Below are 19539 nucleotides of genomic sequence, written 5' to 3' on the forward strand. Positions count from 1 at the left end.
ATCGATTGTGTTTACTCTGCAAAATATTTTGGTGCTTTTTGTTCCAGAACAATAGTTTATACATTAGATAGACTAAGAGCTACCAAGAAGTGGTTTACCATTCATTTAAATTTGGTTCCTTTTTTTAATTTCCCTGACTCTTCATCTGTAAACTTCCTTTTTTTTTTTTTATTAAGAATTGAGGGTTCGGGGCGCCTGGGTAGCTCAGTTGGTTAAGCATAGGACTCTTGATTTCAGCTCAGGTCATGATCTCATCGTGGTGGGATAAAGCCTCAAGCTGGGTTCCCCGCTCAGCCGGAGTCAGCTTGAGATTCTCTCCCTCCGCTCCTCCCCCTGCACATGCGTTCACGCGAGCACACACGCACACTCTCTCTCTCAAATAAATAAGTCTTCAAAAAAAAAAAACAGAATTGATGGTTCAACTGTTTCAGTCCTGTTTTTAAATTATAATTCTGATCAAAATGTCCTCTGTATATACAACTTTCTAGGAATACATAAATAAATGGACATTTAAAGCCAACCTGTCTTTTATTACTAATAAAACATCCACATCAAATCAGTTACTCAAAGCCAAGTATTTGCAAACAGCACCTTCTCTCTCATTTCAGCATTTAGGAATAAAATAGGATATTACAGAAGTGAATCTCTTGCTTAAGAAACATGGGCATTTCCTATCACCCAAGTCACAAATGCAATGTTGATACCTTTCACGCTTTAACATCTTCATTCTCCAAACAAAAAATGTTCTATTTAAAAGTCATTTCTTGGGGCGCCTGGGTGGCTCAGTCGTTAAGCGTCTGCCTTCAGCTCAGGTCATGATCCCAGGATCCTGGGATCGAGCCCCGTATCAGGCTCCCTGCTCTGTGGGAAGCCTGCTTCTCCCTCTCTCTCTCCCTCTCCCCCTGCTTGTGTTCCCTCTCTCGCTGTGTCTCTGTCAAATAAATAAAATCTTTAAAAAAATAAAAATTAAAAATAAATAAAAGTCATTTCTTACATCACTCCAATTTAACAACATGCGTCATTAAATGGAAACCTTTATGTTTGTGTATATATACACATATTAATTACACGGAATATTATTTATCCCATAAAAATTCTTTAGAATATTCTAATAACATAGTAATAAAAAAAAATCTCTTCTCCAGAAATCACTTATCATGTATCATCGCACACAAAAAAATAACAATAAAATGTTTTTTAAATTCCAGTGTGCGGTGAAAAAGAAGAAAAGCTGACGTAACGAGATGAACTTCACTGTAGTGGTCAGAATAAGAAGCATGGGTTCTGCTCATGTAAGTAGTACAGTCTACGACTCTGCTAACCTACCTACAAGGTTTACATCGCTGCCCACTAAGTGTGACTCACAGACTGCCGGTGCTGTGGCAACTGTCAGCTATAGCAACAGGCAGCCATGACAACAGGCAGGGAAGATGACTTCAGACAGTCATGACAACAAAGCAAGAGGAGCAGGTGAGAGCCGAGCTTTCCAGTTATTCTTAGGGATGAGGATTGTAGTCCGAGAAAGGAGAAGGTAGACAAATTCTGGGAGTCCAGGGAAGGGAGAAAGGGGACCGTAAGAATACAGAATCGTCCCGCCCCGCCGACTTCCCAACAGTCCCCACTTGTCCCGTAGGACGTCTGAGAAGAGCAAAAGGAACAGGCAGGACGCAGGTGAAGAGGGAAGAAGATGGAAATGAGAAATCAGGGCTGAAAGGCCCAAGCGGAGGCGAACGGAAATGTCGCCCGCTGGGCCTCTGAGCGCTAGCTGTACGCGACAGAAAGGGACGGGTGACGACAGCACTCACCAGGGTCTTCCCAGCCGAGGGCAGGGCCCGCGATCAGCAGAAGCAAAAGGAGGCTGAGAAGGGGGCAGCGTCCAGCAGCTTCCGGCCCACCGGCTGCGGCCATGGCTCTGGGTGAGCGGGCGGTTGCCAGGCGGCTGCCAGGCCGGAATCCTGTTGCGGAAGTCTGTCCGCGCGCGGCCGCACCGCAACGCCAGGGGCTCCGGCCGCGGCGCAGGGAAGTCTGTCCGCAGCGCCGCAGCGAAGGTCCGTGCGCGAGTGTTACGTCATTGTCACTGAGTCGCGCTGGAGAACACGAGTGGACACTGCAGGCCCCGCCCCTGAGGCTTAGAGCGGCTGGGGGCGTGGCCAAGGGCAGGACGCTTCCGCTGGGGGCGGATCCATGAGCGGGGCGCTGGGTGCTGGGGCTAGGACCGAAATGACGCAACCCTGTTGCGTTTGGTCTGCGGCTCAGAAAGCGAAGGGACAAGGGTTAGAGAGATTGAAACCAACGTAAAATCTAAGAAATGTACTTGGGTTATGTATTTCCGAAACCTCCGTAACCTTTCTGAGGAAAGTAACTGTGCATTATAAAACTTTCTGTCTTCAGCACCTAACATAGAGCCTGGTACATGATTCGTGTTCCACTATTGTTTGCTAAGAATATTCAGGTGAAAGGTAGCAAGGGAATATGTTGTCTGGTTTCAGAAGTTCAGAGCCTTTATATATTTCCTTGTACGTGGAGGCAGTAAGAACTTACAAAATATCAGGAGAAGAAACTACTACTTAACCAGTCAGAGAAAACAGTTCTAAGAGTGCAGGAGCATTATCTTTGAGGCCTGACGGCCCTGGGTTTCTCTCATTCATTCATTCATTCATTCATTCAACAAATGCAGGTTGAATGCCTAATACGTGTCAGGCGCTGCTTTAGGCATGGAAGATACAGACAAATCCCCGGTACTCGTGGACCTTACACTAAAGCCGGATAGGAAAAACAACATTAAATAATTAGTAAGCAAAGATAATAGGCAGTGATAAATGCATTGATGAAAATTAAACACGGTGTTACAAATAGAGACTGGGAGGCAACTTCAGGGAGGCATTTCCTTGCTGAGGAAGTGATTTTGAAGTTTGAGACCTGAATGAGAAAGAACCAGCCATACAACAGTCAGGGGAAGATCCTCCACAGCTTGGGGAACAGTGGGTGCACAAGCCCTTGCCATGTGTTTTGAGGAACAATCATTCATCGATTCAGCCAATAACTTTATATATCGAGCATCCACCAGTACCTAACAGTACCTGCCAGGCACTGTTCTGGGCACTAGGGATACAGTAGTGAATAAAACAAAATTCAGGGGGTGGGAGAGGCAAACAAGTCCAATATAACTGAAGCAAAGTAATTTAGGGGAAGAGCGGAACAAGAGGAAGCTGAGCAGTGGGGGCTTGGAGTGGGACCAATCAAGATTGTAAGAAAGATAATAGAAAATTCTGTTCTCAACATGTTAAGTTCGCAGTGACTATTAAGCATCCAGATAGACATGTCAAACAGACACTTGGATATGTAAGTCTGTATTTCAAAGTTAAGGTAAACTTGGTAGTTGATGTTATCAAAATGAAGATGGTATTTAATGCCACAGAAAAAGGTACAATGCATAGGAAGAGAATTTAGATATGGCAAAGAAGGAGGCCCAGGACTAAACTAAGAGAACACTATTATTTGAATTCTGGGCAGAAGAAGATCCTAGAAAGAGTCTGAAAAGTAACCTCTGGCGAGATCTGAGGAAAGCCAGGAAGGAAGCAATACGGTAGTTGAGAGAAAGACAATGGTCCACAGTGTCCACTGTTGTTGAAAGGTTGAATCCAAAAGCCACCTTTGGATTTTGCAATGTAGAGGGCATTAATTACCTTAACAAGAGAACTGCTGTTATTTGAGATCACATCATTTGCCATGTATAGTTCTGGAGAGTGGTGAATACAACACTAAAGGTTATCCTAACTTACATTCTGGAGGGAGAGACAGCCAACAAATAATATAGTTCAGATAAATAATAAGCACATTCAAGAACAAAAGAGAGTAATACACACACACACAAAACCAGATTCTTAAATACAGAGAACAAACTGATGGTTGCTAGAGGGGAGGTCACTAGGGGGATGGGTGAAATAAAGGGGATTAAGGGGTTTCCATTTATAAAATAAATAAGTCACAGAGATGAAAAGTACAGCATAGGGAATAGAGTCAATATTGTAATTATATTGTTTGGTGGCAGAGAGTCACTACATTTTTATCATGGTGAGCACTGACTAACGTATAGAATTGTTGAATCAATATGTTGTATGTCTGAAACTAATACAACACTGTATGTTAATTATGTTTCAATTTTTAAAGATCTCATTTATTTATGAAAGAGAGGGTGGGATGGTGGTGGGGGTTGGGGGGGTGGGGAGAAGCAGAGGGAGAGCCCATGCAGGGGGCTCTGTCCCATGACCCCAAGATCATGACCTGAGCCAAAACCAAGAGTCGGTCACTTCACTGACTGAGCCACCCAGGTGCCCCTATACTTCAATTTTTAAAAAAGGAGAAGAAAACAGCATAATATAAAGTGAAGTTCTATAATACATGGGATGTCCAGGAAGGGTTCTGAGAAGCTACCATTTGAGCTGAGATCTAAATAATAAGAGGCAGCTTCTTAAATCATCTCTGAGACACATCAATAGGAATGTGTGGACCTGATTTGGGTCCTGATTCAAACAAACTAGAAAATAAATGACATTTATAAGACAATTAGAAATTTGAACACTGACTAGATATATGATGTTAAAAAATTGTTTTTTAGGTTTCATAAATGTACTATGGCTATGTTATTTTTAATGGTTCTTTTAGAAATATACTAAAATATTAGAGAGGAAATTATGTCCGGAATTTTCTTCAAAATAATTTGGGGAAAAATAATATGGGGGTAGGGGAAAGAGGATGGGAAGTATAGACAAAACAACATTGAACACGTGTTAAGTTTTGAAGGTAGTTCATTCATTATACTATCCTGACTCCTTTTTATATATTTACTTTTTCCATAATAACATTTTTTAAACCAAAACTAAAAGCTTCCCTGAAGTTTGTCTGACTTTATCTGTAAGAGTTAGTAATTCCAAATGTACAAAATTGTGGAGTGGATGAAATCAGATGTTTAAAGCACCAGACACATATCAGCTGCTCAATAAACAATAGCTCTCTTCCTCTCACCCCCATCCCCATCTTTGTGAGTTAACTTTGGAGGATAAGAAGCCATCTGAATAAGTTTTGAAACTATGTAGGGTAACACTGATTAACTATTTTGTAAGAATACTTAGAGAACGTTTAAAGGATACAACATTAACTAATGATTAGGATTTACTTGGCAAACTAATGAAGGTAATTCCTGACATTCTACCTTTTTCAGACAATTATTTTCAAGCTTTCGTTTGCATAGGAAGTCTTCAGGATGCTTGATAAAATTTCAGATTCCTGGGCTCTGCCCTCAAAAGTTCTGATTCGGAACTTCTGGGTCCAGAGTGGAACCCAAGAATTTGTATTTTGGGGAAGCATCCTAAAGAATTCTATTGTAGGTAGTTGAAATACGTTTGGAAACACTGTTTTTAAGGTCTCAAGTGTCTCCAGACAACATCTGTAGACCAAAATTAGTACTTAGGATGGTGAGTGTTTTCTTGCTAGTAACACTGTGGATCTCATGGAAAAGTCAAAGAAGCATAATATCATTGGATTCTGTGACCATGGAAGCAAACGAACATAGATCCTTCTAACCTGAAGAACAATCCCAGTTGCCTGTTAATGTTATCAAGGATGAATATCTGCAATGCCCAACCCATTTGTATTCACAAGAGGAAATTAGGGGACTAGCACTTACCTCAGCTACAGGGACTTGTGGAAGCCCCAAAAGGCTTCCTAAAATGTGATCTTTCCCCCAGGAGCCAAGCTATGAGTCCACGAGATAAGAACCTATCACTTTCCCCACCACCAATACCACCACCACTGATAAGCTATCTCTATTATGTTCCCTCAACCATCCTGCTTTCAAGGATGAATCCTGTGGAACAAAACAAGAAAGGTGTTAGTGGTGACTATTTGGAGTCACAGAATCATTTACGTCTCCAAGAATTTCACCTACTCCTTTCAAGGTGGTTGGGGAGTAGGATGCATACACCTGCTTCAGTTTAGAGAAAGGAGCTGGTGGTTCACAGACTGTCTTAAACAGCAACATTTCTATAGCATATGTTCAAGTTCACCTTGTGTTTTCACTACTACAGCCCTTAAATGGAAACTCTTCATGATTCAGAAGATGCCAGAATTTTTTGCACTAACTTGAATAGAAAAAAATTCTACTCCTCCACAAGATATCTATAGATTTATTGGGGACATTAAGCCTCAAGTGACCTGTTTTTTAAAAAATTATAATTCGGGACACCTGGGTGGCTCAGTCGGTTAAGCATCTGCCTTCGGCCCAGGTCATGATCCCAGGGTCCTGGGATCGAGTCCCACATCCGGCTCTCTGTTCAGCGGGGAGCCAGCTTCTCTCTCTGCCTGCCGCTCCCCGTGCTTGTACGCTTTCTCTCTCTCTCTGACAAATAAAGTCTTAAAAAAATAAATAAATAAAATTAAAAAAAAATAAAAAATTATAATTCAACCCTGAAAGTAGTGGAGAGAAGCAGGGTAGGACAATACCTTTAGCTCTCAGTACCTCCCATTTTAAAGCATTTTGGAAACATCTCTTCTAACCATTCACTCAACAACGTTTTACATGCCAGTTTATCTTAGTCTGGTGACTGAAAAGATTGAAAAATTCAAATCTTATGTCAAGCCCCTCCACCTGTGTCTTTTTAAAACCCTTGGAAAGATTCTCATTGCTCAGGAGGGGGAAAAAATCTAATATAGGACTCTGCTGTCCTACCCTAGCCGGGAGCAATCCCACTCGCCTTCTCTCCTCTCTCCAACAGACCAAGCTCCTGGGCCCCAGTTTGCCTCCCAAGCTCACCATCCAACCACTTCTCCCACCTCCGCCCCCAACACCATCTCTCTTCCCCATAACGGTTTTTCCCTTTTGTCTTCTAGTTACACACCCGCTCATCCTTCCGTTGTCCCTCCCTCGGGGAAATCTCTCTGATCTAAATCAAAGACTGTCAAGGACTATCTACCCGTCTTCCTAACAATTATCACTGTTACAATTTTACATTTGTGTGTGTGTGTGCCTGTGTCTCACCAAACTGCAAGCTCCTTCAGGGCAGAAACCGCACCTAGTTTAGCTCACGCCAGTACCTAGCCCTGTTCCCCAAACATAGTAAATGTTGAATGCATTTGAAGGATGACTTAAGTAAGTGTATTTGTCCCTCTGCTTTCTCCTTTTTATTCCCCTAGCCCTGCTACTACTAAAAACAAAAAAACAACAAATAAACAGCGATTCTCACAGACTCCCAAGAGATCGGATTTGCATTAAAATGTGTATTTGTATTTTCTGGTCCCGCCGCTCCTTATCTGTGGAGGTGGGGCTCACCAGAACTCTATCTGGGTCGGAAACCAAGGAGCCAAGTGCCAACGACCTAACTGGACTGACTTCTATTACAAGGCTGGGGAGGAGAGAGCCAAGGGTGCGCTTTAAAGACCATAATACCATCCTCCGAAGACATCACAGCATGCCTCCCAAAGGACGGCGGCTACTCGCGCTCCCTTATACCCTCCAAGAATGTGGGAGGTTGCAGGATCCGCGATGGGGGATTGGGAGTGGAGCTTCCCCGAGCCTGAAGGGAAAATAGGAACGGAACCCAGGCGAGAACGCCAAGCCTGCGAGGACGGCAATCCGCACAGCACCACGGCAGGAAAAGAAGGGGTCGGCCCCACCGCCCCCAACCCGGCGCGCCCCCCGCGCCCCCGCGCGAGCGCGAGTCGCCGGCGGAAGTGCGGCGTCGCGCACTTCCGGGTGTTGTCTGGTTGCCGCCGCCGCGCGTCTCCGGTCTCCCGGCCGCCGCCGCCGCCGCTGCCGCCTCGGGTCCCGGAGCCAGGAGCGACGTCACCGCCATGGCCGGCATCAAAGGTGGGCCTGGGGCGCAGGGCGCCGGAGGGCTGGGTGGCCGCCCGAGAGAGGGGGAGGGGGTCCCTCGCGGCCCCCGCACGCCGCCTCTCCGGCCCGGGCGCGCGCCGCGGAGGTCCCTGCGCTGGCGGCCGCCTCCCGGCCCTCGACCCCCGCCTCCGCCTCCGCCCTCGCAGCCTGGGAGCCGAGCTGGGCGTGGCGCCCTCCGGGAAGGGCCGGCAGGGTCGGCGGCTTCTCCGTCAGCCCCTACTTCCTGCTGATCTCGGCAGCCTCTCTCCCACCCATCGGCACCCGTACAAAGAATGAAGTGGTCCTTGGTCTGCGAGAGTCCCGCAGCACCTCGGGCCATCACACACGTTTTGCAGGAGTTTGCATCCGAAGAGAGAGGCGAGCGGAGAGTGCTTTTGAGGGGCTTGAGGCCCCTAGAGATGCCAGTTACAGGAAATCAGTGTCATTTCCCTCTTAAAGGCACAAGTGCGATCTTCGGGTGCTGAGCGAAACCGAGTCCCTCCGGAACGCCCTGGAAGGACTTAGGGACGGTTCTTTCCGAAACCTTGGCCATCACATCCACTCCCAGGACCTGTCCTCGAAGCTTTACAGGCTTCAGAAACTGATGCGTTTTGATTTGTAGTGTTTGTCAGATAGGGTTAGACCCTGTAAGCGACCCCGAAGTGCCCCTGTTCTCCACAGTTGGGTTCGTTAAAGAAATAAAATAGTGTCAAAACTTAATGAAAAATTACTCGTTTATTCGTCTGTTTTCTTTAGAAATAAGGAAGGTTGCAGTCTTTCAAATTGTTTGGTAGTTTTGTTAATGTGATTAGAAGGAAACACCGTTGACAGCGTTTTCAACTTTTTGACCACGAATTGCATTGATTTCCTGACCTGCGGCTTTGTAGAAGGGACAGGCAAGCAGGAGGTGAAGAACTTTGATAGCAGTGTTTTTTTCTGTGTTATTTATTTCCTTTAGGACAACTTTTATTGAGCTTCTTTCCCAGAGTCACATTTTTACTGTTTCTGGCTTAATGTCTGAAAACATTTCATTTCTGATGTAAAACTTTGTCAATAGATAAGCAACAGAGTTCATTTTCAATATTTTTTTGAACTGTGATAGACCTTCTTAAATCCTTGTGTGGAAAGGCAGGGTAGAATGCTGTGGTTTTTAAGGATGTTGCCAGTTTCCCAGTCCTTTCTCATTTCTTCAGTGTCATCAACGGAAATCTCCCTCTTAAAAAAAATAACTTTGTAATTTCCTTCTCCAAATTTAAGAAAATATTAACCAGGTGAAATTATCTCAGATGGAATTGTACTTACACTTTTGGTTTCAGTAAGATTTTCTGATTGTTATGACTGTTTATCAGGACATTTTCTTTCTTTGGCCTATCTTTGTATTAGGAGTGTTGCTGTAATTGGAGACCATTACTTAATTCTTAAGCCATTTGCCTATTATTTGGCTATATATTAGATTTTTCTGATAACTCCCAGGTTAGGGAACTGGTCCCTGCTATGCTAATTTCTTTGTAGTCACAGAATCAGCACCCTGTCTCTAGAGAGTTTAGATAATTGGGCTGTTCCATCCCGAGCCTAGAGGCTTTGGGAGTAGAAAGCAGACTCATCTAAGTTTTGCCCTCCAAATGTTTCATCAATCAATTACGGTATAAATTCTTGCCTTGTTGATGTGTCATCTGGGACAACCATTTATACACAAATGATGAAATTTGTGTATAAATCAGCCTAGTTGCTGATTTCATAAACCTGGAGAAACTTTACAAGTTTTGAGAACACTTTTGAGCTATGTATTTAACACCATTGGGGTTAATCCAGTGTGATTAGAGGTGAGATGTCACATAAAAATATTTTTTGATACTTAAATCTTACCTTGTTTTCATTTTTAAATTTTCAAAAAAGAGATCTTCTTTTATTAACTTTCTAAGAGTGTACTCAAAGAATTTAGACTTTCTTTTTTGATAAGAACATAAATAACTGTTCTCTGTCATGAAAGAGTTGCCTGCAGAGGCCATCAAGCCCTAAAGCTACTTGCCTTTTGGCCAAGATTACCACAAACAGGTATGCTTTTTGAAATTTTTCTGTCTGATTTAAGGTTTTTTGTTTTTTTTTCCAGTCTCCTTTCTCTTGTCAGAGGGCAGATCTTGCTTATGTGCAGTTCTACCTCCTATTTCTCATTTGTTTCAATGTGGGAAACAAGATCTTCAAACTTATAAAATTTTATGTTACAAGTTACAGGTAATAGTGATCATTTGTGGGTAGGGAAAGTTACTTCTCACTTAATTTTGTTCAGGCTACATGAATTGCTATTGAAAAAAATGTATAAATGAATATAGATGACTCTCTTTTTTTATTCTGCTGAAATTCACATACCACAATTGTATCCAAAAAAATGAATAAATAACGACTAAATAAGAGCCTAAGGGTCTGTTTATAAAGAATGGTAGCTTTAATGTATGGGCTCTGTGACATCTGTTTTACTCTTCAGTGACCCTTGTTTCCTCCAGGATTCTAAACTATATTCTGGATAAATGGCTTCTGAATAAATAAGTTGTTACTATATAGTATTTATAGTGGTGAATTTAGCTGTTTTGCAACTACATTCAAAAAGTGGAGATGGTTCCCCGAAGCTAATTTAACACTGTATGTTAATTATACAGTTACATAAAAAAATTTTTAAGTGGAGATGGCTTTTTATTTCTTCAGCATGTCTTATAACAAGTACCTTTAGTGTTCAGAGAATTATTTGCATTTTAGTTCTAATCCAAGTCTCATTTTATAGAAGAAAGAACAGATATGATTATGTGGACAGCTAGTTAAGTGGCTAGTAGGGACTAGGGACCCATTGTCTCCTGACTTCATTTATGTGCTGTTTTTACTCTGCTGCTTTGGCATGATCTTCCCCTCCTCTTCCGTTCTGTCCCTTTCTTTTTTCCCTTGGGTTCTTTTTACTCATTCTACAGATATTTATTATTCAGTGTTAAGAGCTGGGGTGTGAGTATCAACAACAGAAAAACTTTTTCCCTGCTGTGGTGGACCAGACAGCTCATGAGGAAAAGCAGATACAGGGGCGCCTGGGTGGCTCAGTTGGCTAAGCATCTGACTCTTGATTTTGCTTCAGGTCATGATCTCAGGGTCATGGAATTGAGCCCCATGTTGGGCTCTGTGCTCAGCACAGAGTCTGCGTGTCCCTCTCCCTCTGCTCCTTACCTCTTTCTCTCTCTCTCTCTAAAATAAATAAAGTCTTTATTTAAAAGAGGAAAAACAGTTACAAATCATTATAAAATTACAGCTGTGATAACTGAGCAAAGGGGATGTATACAGTACAGGGGGTGGGGGGCCTCTGCACATGCATGGCCCTCTGCTGGAATGCTCCCCTCATATATCCACATGATTCACTCCCTCTTTTCATATAAATCTCTGCTCAGATGTCACCTTATCAGAGATGCCTCCCCAGGCCACTCTGTCCAGAATAGTACTCCCATCCTCTTAACTCTACCTGATTTTTTCCATAACTCTTAACATTCATTTGCTAACTTAGTTTTCTTTTTTTTTTTAATCATTTTGTTCTCCTGCTAGAATATATGCCTCATGAGAGCAAGAGCTTTGATTTTTTTTTTCATTGCTTTATCTCCAGTATCAAGAACAATGTGTGACATGTATTAGGTGATCAACAGATATTTGTTGAATGAATGAATTGAGGGAATTGGTCTAGCAGGAGGTTTGAAAAAACTTCAGTGAGGAAGAAATGATTGAGCTGAGATCTGAAGGACATGGAGGAGTTCACTTGGAAGAAAGAGGAAGGGAATGGAACAAGAATGCAAGCTTCATGCGTGTAGAAGGGCCTTGTCTGGTTTATTAACATATCTGCAGCACCTGTTATGTATTTGGTTCTCAGTAAATATTTCTTGAATAAGTATTTCTTGAATGAAATGAATGAATGAAAAAGTGTCTGAGGTAGAAGGGACAATATGTACAAGGGCCATGTGGGTGAGGGAGCCTGCTGATTTCCAGGAGAGGAAAGGCCAGTGTGACTGAAGTGCAGAGAGCAAGGGATAATAGGCTGGTGTGAGTGTGTCAGGAGAGTAAGCAGGGCCAGATTTTGAGGGCCTGTGAACAAAACAAATGATAAACTCAGTATTTTCTTCACAGTTGACATTGCATTCCATTGTAAACTTGAGGTTATCTGCTATAAAATAAAAGTGTAATTCTTTTTCTTTTTTCTGTAACTGAAGATGTAATGGCATTAAGGATTAAATAAATGTGTTCAAGGTTGACATGACCTACATCCGTGATCTAAGTGAAAATCAAACTTGCCAACCTACCATGTGAATGGGTATCCTTGATTATCACCATTTTAATCCACAGAAGTCTGTCAGAAGTACTGGGCAGCATTTAACCCCTTTACTGTTAATTTTGGTTTGTATGTGTTAGTTTTTCTCCCGATAACTTTTAGACCTTCTACAACTCTTTTGAATTTTAATATTTCTCTTAAGGTTAATGGACTGCATCCTTTAAGACAAAAAACACCTAAGTTATTCTCTTAACCAATGTAGTTGAGGAAATACAGGTTATATAGAACTCAAAATAAATCGATCATTTATATCTTTGCTTAATTCTAGGCCATTGATTATGCCTATTGAAAAAAGTTGTTTCTACTCACTACTCACTATAAAGTGAAAACACTTTATAAAATATAATGCTTTGTATATGTGTGTATATAACTTTAGAAACTATGTTTCGCCTGTAGAATGCATCTGTTGCTTGTGATAATATCATAAAATAGTGATACCAAAGAAGGATTTGTACCTATTATCCTGCACATTTTCCAATGTGTAGAAGAAACCCAACTATAGTTTTGTAAACTACTCAAAGGTCTATATCAAAATTAGTTGATTAAAATTATTAACTCCAGATGTCGTTGGACACTATTAATCAGTTTTGAGCACATTGGGGGTGTATGTGCAATAAGCAGGAGTTGATCATGAGAGACTTTCCCATAGGATAAGGTTCTAAAGTCCAGTAAAGCTGAGAATGCAGTTTCTCCACATCCTGCTTTTCAAACTGTAATGATCTGTGGAGTAAATATAACACTAATGACTGGAAGAGCATTGATCTGGCGGGCTAGGATACTCATTAGAAATGGAGCCAGTAACGAGGGAATGTGGTGGTGTGCTCACGATGGGTCAGGGCTTTGAAAATCAGTGTTGCTTTATTTTGCCTTGAAGATGGCACAAAAAACTTATTTTGAGACTATAGATAACTTACACTCTTGAAGATAACTCACTTTTAATGCATTTGTTTTTTGTGTTGTGTTTTGCTTTTTGCTTCTGGGGTCACACGTAATATTCAGACTGCTAATACTAATATTAATAAAAATAATACTTAGTTTAATTAATATTTGTATTTGACTCTATTTACTTTGCAGCTTTGATTAGTTTGTCCTTTGGAGGAGCAATTGGGCTGATGTTTTTGATGCTTGGATGTGCCCTTCCAATATACAAGTATGTAAAATTTTTGTCTTTTTGAGTGTTTAAGGGTAAAATTTTTCTACTTTTAAAGCTTTATAAATTTTTTGAATGAAAGCTTCAATGTTCATTTACCAAGGACAAACCTTTTTTGAAGTGCGAAAAACACTTTTGGTTATTGCACTACTGCTCAGTTTTGAGTGCCTGTTGATAAAATTAAACACAAGAAAGTATAAAATGTCTTTTCAGCAAAAAATACCAGAAGCAGAATCAAGAGACAATTGACTATGAAAAAAAGTCATATAAGCAATTACTTTCCATAGGATAGAAAATTTAAAAATTTAAATTAAATTAAAATTAAAATTTAAAAATTAAGAGGATAGATTAGTAAGAAAAATATAGACAACTAAATAGAAAAATTTGCACAAATATGAAAAAAGAACTACAAGTTACTAATAAGCACATGAAATTATACTCAGCCTCTCTCAAAATTAAATAAGATCCTTTGGCAGAGATAAAAACTATGGGCAGACAGGCACTGTCCTGTGCAGTGGGGTGGAGGAATAGCTACGGGCAGTCATCTTGGAGGCCAGTTTGCTTGTAGCTCTCAAAATGTATATATTCCTTGAACTAGTCTTTCCACTTAGAATTTCGCATATAAATCTACTGGCAGGTGTTTGCCAAGATATGTGTAGTGAGGGGAGAGTATGGATACTCATGGCAGCCTTGTTTATAATAACAACCAAAAAAAAAAAACAAAAAACAAAAAACCTGGAGGCATCCTGAAGGCCTGACAAAGGAGAAATGGTTAAACTCTGGTATGTCGATCAATGGAAGTAGTAGGCAGTCTTAAAAAGAATGAGGAGGAGCTGTAAGTGCTAATATGTCAAGGTGTTCAAGATACATTGTTAAATGGAAAAGTACAATGATTCATGTTGTTAAAATTTATCTGTATGGAAATATGGAAGGATCCACAAGAAGGTCATTAGGAGAGTGGAAGGAGAAAGCAGGAGAGATATGGGCAGCTTGGAGTTTTCACTTTTTGTGGCTTTTGTGTTTTTTCAACTTTTTATGTGGAAATGATTACGTACTATCAAGAAGCTGCAAAAATAGTACAGAGAGGTCCCCTGTACCCTTCACACAGGCTTCCCCCCAGTGGCCCTGTCTTACATAACTGTAGCTATATTATCCAACCAGGAAATGACATTGGCACAATACAATAGCTAGACTGTACATTAAAAGCCATCTGTTTTCTGTATTCTGACTGAAAGTCTTCAGTATTGCTTTCAGTTTGTTTTCTACATTTTGACTTCAGTATTTGGGGAGCTCACAGTGACCTAACAAGAGTTTGGGGATGTTCCAGCTTTATCCTAAGAAGGCTGTCATTCATTAGGAGTCAAGGGCATGAATCTTGAATTTTAAAAATGCTGTGTTAATATTTCTATTTTCCATATGCCTCTTTATTTATAACCTAAAATAAAAAATATTTTAATTTTGGGCCTTGATTCCAACTGCTTTAATTTATAAAGCATTTTCTTTTAGTATAAGAAATATTTAATCACTGTGTCATAATTGACTGTAGAAATACTGTGACTAAATGTTTCTCTTTTGAGTGTTCAGGTTATTGTTTATTTTTAAACTGTATCATGTTTTGTACCTTGCAATATTTCTTTGGTCCTTATTTTTAAAAAGCGTATATTGTTGTGTAGGAAAATGACATAGATAGCAAAAACTACATTAACTTATTTTTTTTTTCTAGCCAATACTGGCCTCTCTTTGTTCTGTTTTTTTACATCCTTTCACCTATCCCATACTGCATAGCGAGAAGATTAGTGGATGATACAGATGCTATGAGTAACGCTTGTAAGGAACTTGCCATATTTCTTACAACAGGCATTGTTGTCTCAGCTTTTGGGCTCCCTATTGTGTTTGCCAGAGCACATCTGGTAAGTGAATGTATTCTTCAATTAACGATTTCACATTAGACTGTGTTAAAATTGTCTTAGGAAAAAGATTTTGTGAAATGACATGAAAAAGAGATGAGGGACAGAAGATCCTAGAAAAAAGAGATAATCTTACTTTTGTTGTTGTTAACTGATAAAAATGATATTGGGGAGCATGGCTGGGGTCTGTACTTCACTCTCAGAACTGAGCACATCAACTCACCCGGGGCTTACCAACCACAGGCCACAGGCCTGAGGAGATCTTGTGTTCTTGGCAGGTGGGAAAGGATGGAAGAGGAGAAGGGGCGCTGGGCTCCATATACTTGTCTTCCTCTCAGACTCGCCAGTCAGATTCACTCCTCTGTCTCTGAGGAGGTGGAGAAGCCAGGGGCCGGCCACCCTTCCATATGGGGAAGGCGGTTATTCCCTCTATCCCTTTAAAAGAATGCACATGAGTGTGTTTTCATCTTTGGTACTTTAATCTGCTCTCTAGACACAATTTTAGATTCACTGAAGAAGAGTTGGAGCGAATTTCTTTATAAACAGAAAGTTGTAGAAGTCTGTGCTGCCTCCTCAGAGTCCAGAAGTCTAGCTGTTGAATAATTACCATCTTCGTGACTTTCTGTCTTTTTAAGGAAGCAGATTAAAAACAGCAATATAGAAAGACCATTAAGTGTTAGTAGAGCGAAAGTTATTATTACAAATTGTATTTGTTTTAGATCGTGATTGGCTTACAACGAGAGTGTGATTTGCTTTTCATTCTCCTTTTGTTTTTCATGTGTCTATTAACTAAGTGTTTATTTTATTTCCCTAGATTGAGTGGGGAGCTTGTGCACTTGTTCTCACAGGAAACACAGTCATCTTTGCAACTATACTGGGCTTTTTCTTGGTCTTTGGAAGCAATGATGACTTCAGCTGGCAGCAGTGGTGAGAGGAATTACTGCACTATTGTCAAGTGGACTTCTTGTCATTTGTTGGCCATCTACGCACACAGGAGCTGGGGCAGGGAAGCTGAGTGGCACAGCAAGCCTCTTGGGGGTATTCTAGATGCTCCCTTCTCACTTTTATTGTAAGCATACTATTTTCACAGAGACTTGCTGAAGGATTAAAAGGATTTTCTCTTTTGGAAAAGCTTGACTGATTTCACACTTATCTCTAGTATGCTTTTTGTGGTGTCCTGCTGAATTTAAATATTTATGTGTCCCTGTTCAGTTACTTTTTTAAATCAGTATGCAATGTTAAGCATTTTAAAAATGTAGTAATAACCATTTACATTGGTTAGAAATTAGACTTCTGCTGGCTATTACTGGGCTAAAGGACATCTTTTGTCTTAAAATTATTTAACCTCCATTGCAAAAGTTCAAAGAAGTTTTCAATCAGTCAGGATGACATCACTCCCAATTTTATGCAAACATACAGACTGTTGGCATACCTTATAGACTGTACACTCAGCGCAAATATAGCTGCATTTATACCTCAGAGGGGCCAAGTATTAATGCCCGTGCCCTCCTAAGGGTTGCTGGTTTTGCCAGGAAGCAGGTGTTTTGTGAATTGAAAATTATTTTATGGGATTGCTGCAAAGAAGTGCTTTTCTTCTCAATTGTTAGAAGAATTTATTGTTAAAGGTAAGCGTGTAAAAGCAGATTTTTGAGATGGTTTTTATTTATGTTTATTATAGTTAAAGTAGAGTGAGTTGCATTGTGGGAAGAAACGACATTGAAATTCCACTTTTTGAATCCTCTTTCTGTCTCTGAGTGAAATGTTTGATCTTCTATCAGCCTTCCATATTTTACCATGGGTGAAACGGACATACGTGGAACTATACTACTGATAAGGGAAAGTTGTATGTTTGCGTCATCTAGACCAGAAAACCTTTCCCTGCTTCCTCCTTTTAACTTATTTTATACATTGTATATATTAAGTAAAATAACTTTTCAAATATAGTTTAATAACACTTTAAATTAGAGGTGTTTATCTCACCTGGAAAGTAATCGCTATGCCATACAAGCCGAGCGCCCCCTGCCCCGCAAGGCCTTGACATGATTAACAAGTGACTTGTTAGTCTTGCAGAGAAGTGATGCATTAACAATTTAAGATTTAGACCATGGTAATTGTAGTTCTTATTCTCTAAGGTTATATCATATGTAATTTAAAAATATTTAAGACAAGTTTCCTGTATACCTCTCAACTTTCTTGATTTTTATTTCATCATGATAGATACGCTGTTCCTTTTAAATGGCATTTATTGTGTGAATTAATGCAAAGTAGCCAAATCCAGCTGTATAGCAGCTTCAAACACAGACCTGACCAAAAAATTCCCGGTAATCAGGCATGATCAAATGGTAGTGGTCATTTGCATCTCAACAATTATCAGTACCTTTTTCTAGAGCTAGTTAGGAAAGTGTTTGAGTTGGTCTGACAGTATGTTGTTGAGGATATTTGTGTGTTTAGTCAGTATACTTACAGGAAAATTATTTTGCCTTCAGACAAAACTGAGTGATCATGACAGCTATCTTTTGTTGTTTTATAGAGTTTATTTCTCAAGAAAATGGAAACAGATTTTGGGTTTGTTCAGCTTTTTACTGAAGATGTGTAAAGGCCACAGGTTTTATTGCTGAACCCATGTTGTGACTTTAGCTGTGAGATGGGCAGCAGAACAAAAGATCTGCATGTGGCCGTCCCACTTAGACAGTAGGCTGGACATGACTTGCGGTGTTATAATGACGGAGACCTAAAGAGGAAGGTACAGGTACGCATGAAGTAGCTGGCCATACAGTTGGGAACTCAGTGCCTGTGATCTACTTGATTTTTTTTTTTTTTTGCAGGCAGTACATCCTCTGGCCCTTCCCCATTTTCTGTTCTAGAATATCAGTGCAGTGCACTGCTACTGTTTTATTCACTTGGCCATAGACTCTTTTTCTAACAGCTGCATATTCTTTCTGTGTACTGATTGCATTGGCAGCATTGTGTCTTTCGTCTTGCACACTAGCTTGACATAGTGCTGTCTCTGATTTCTAGGCTAGTTATTTGAGGTATGAATTTTCCATAGAATATGCACTGATCCTGCATTGCCATTCTTCTATGGAAAGAAAACTTTTGATGATGAAACAATAAAGATTTTAAATATCTATTTTAGTTGTGGATGTTTTTGAAATGAAAATATACTATGCACCTCAGGAACTGAAGTGCATTACTCATTTTAATAATGTGATATAAAACGAGTATGGCATTAATCATTAATGTTGGACTTGCTGGAGTTTCACTCCCAAAATAGAATTGAAACCATAGTAATAAATGTTAACAGTGAAGCCCTATGATTTTGTGCTATGGTGAAAGGATTGGTAACCTGGGGAAGTAGAATTTTTACCTAACCCTTTATAAAAAAGCCATAGATGATTTTGTTGTTAAAAAAAGATCGTTGATAATCTAAAGTCAAGGTTGTACCTGTTCTTAAATTTTCAGATCTTTTTTATGACTGTATGTTTTATTGTGTATTTATCACCATTCATCAGTAGAGCATTTTGCCTTTTGCAAACATTTCAAATAGTTAATGGTAAAAAATCTGTGTGGTACAGTGTGAACGGAGAAAAATACTGTTCTCTTTTATCAAACATGAATCTTGTCCCAAATTGTCCTAATTATATAACCTCATTATATACTTTAAAAAGTTTAGATCATAGTTTCTTAGTGTTTGCTCTAATACAATTTTTGGGGTGTTTTGTCAAAATAACCCAGATTTCTAGAGTAAACCCTGGAATATGTATATTGAATGTGACAAGATTCATTCCTAAGTTTCAGGTAACTTTAAATCAGCACGTCAGATTTAACAAGCAGCCATGCAACAATAGTACTGTCAAGTGATATGTACGTTTTACATCTCGGGATGCTTTATGGTTTGTAAAACTGGTGGGAAATTCAAAATCATGTTTCTTCCATATAAGCCTATGTTATCCTTTCTCTGGGTGAAGATTAGGGAGCTCTTATTTTATTACAGGCCTCCTAATTTTCTGGCGTTCCCAGAGAAGAGAACATATCCTATAAAATAAATATCCCAGATAACTGAAGTTTATCTCAAAGAGAACTGACATTTGTTTTATTTATTTTGGTGAAGTATTAAATGAGTCATACACTTTTGTACTTTCTTAGAATATATTAAGACATTTTGCGTTTTCCTTGGTAATTTAGGATTATCATAAATTATTTCCCCCTTTTTCAAATGGCCCCAGACCTGTATTTTTCTGGAATTGTGTTTTTGCTGGCTTTT

General features: G+C 40.0%; 2 protein-coding genes across 2 annotated transcripts in view; one reads left to right on the forward strand and one right to left on the reverse strand.

The window, feature by feature from the left end:
- SARAF (store-operated calcium entry associated regulatory factor) overlaps nucleotides 1-2078 on the reverse strand; it is a 13678-nt gene extending 11600 nt beyond the window's left edge. Inside the window, exon 1 of the mRNA XM_006746024.3 lies at nucleotides 1806-2078. Coding sequence (XP_006746087.1) covers nucleotides 1806-1908 — 103 coding nt within the window. The 5' untranslated portion in view covers nucleotides 1909-2078. The remainder of the gene's footprint in view (nucleotides 1-1805) is intronic.
- A 5635-nt stretch (nucleotides 2079-7713) lies between these two features.
- Nucleotides 7714-16406, forward strand: LEPROTL1 (leptin receptor overlapping transcript like 1). Its single transcript, XM_006746022.3, has 4 exons — nucleotides 7714-7864; nucleotides 13293-13368; nucleotides 15092-15278; nucleotides 16090-16406. Exons 1-4 carry the CDS (start codon nucleotides 7849-7851, stop codon nucleotides 16204-16206), a joined length of 396 nt encoding a protein of 131 aa, XP_006746085.1. The 5' UTR covers nucleotides 7714-7848; the 3' UTR covers nucleotides 16207-16406.
- The last annotated feature ends 3133 nt before the right edge of the window (nucleotides 16407-19539 follow it).

The sequence above is a fragment of the Leptonychotes weddellii genome, chromosome 2 (genome assembly GCF_054177405.1).
Source record: "Leptonychotes weddellii isolate Sample4059 chromosome 2, ASM5417740v2, whole genome shotgun sequence".
Classification (NCBI taxonomy): domain Eukaryota; kingdom Metazoa; phylum Chordata; class Mammalia; order Carnivora; family Phocidae; genus Leptonychotes; species Leptonychotes weddellii.

Coding starts and splice junctions, on each gene's coding strand:
- LEPROTL1 (XM_006746022.3), top strand. Junction 13,369..15,091: donor TGTGCCCTTCCAATATACAA/GTATGTAAAATT, acceptor TTTTTTTTCTAG/CCAATACTGGCCTCTCTTTG. Junction 15,279..16,089: donor TGTTTGCCAGAGCACATCTG/GTAAGTGAATGT, acceptor TTATTTCCCTAG/ATTGAGTGGGGAGCTTGTGC.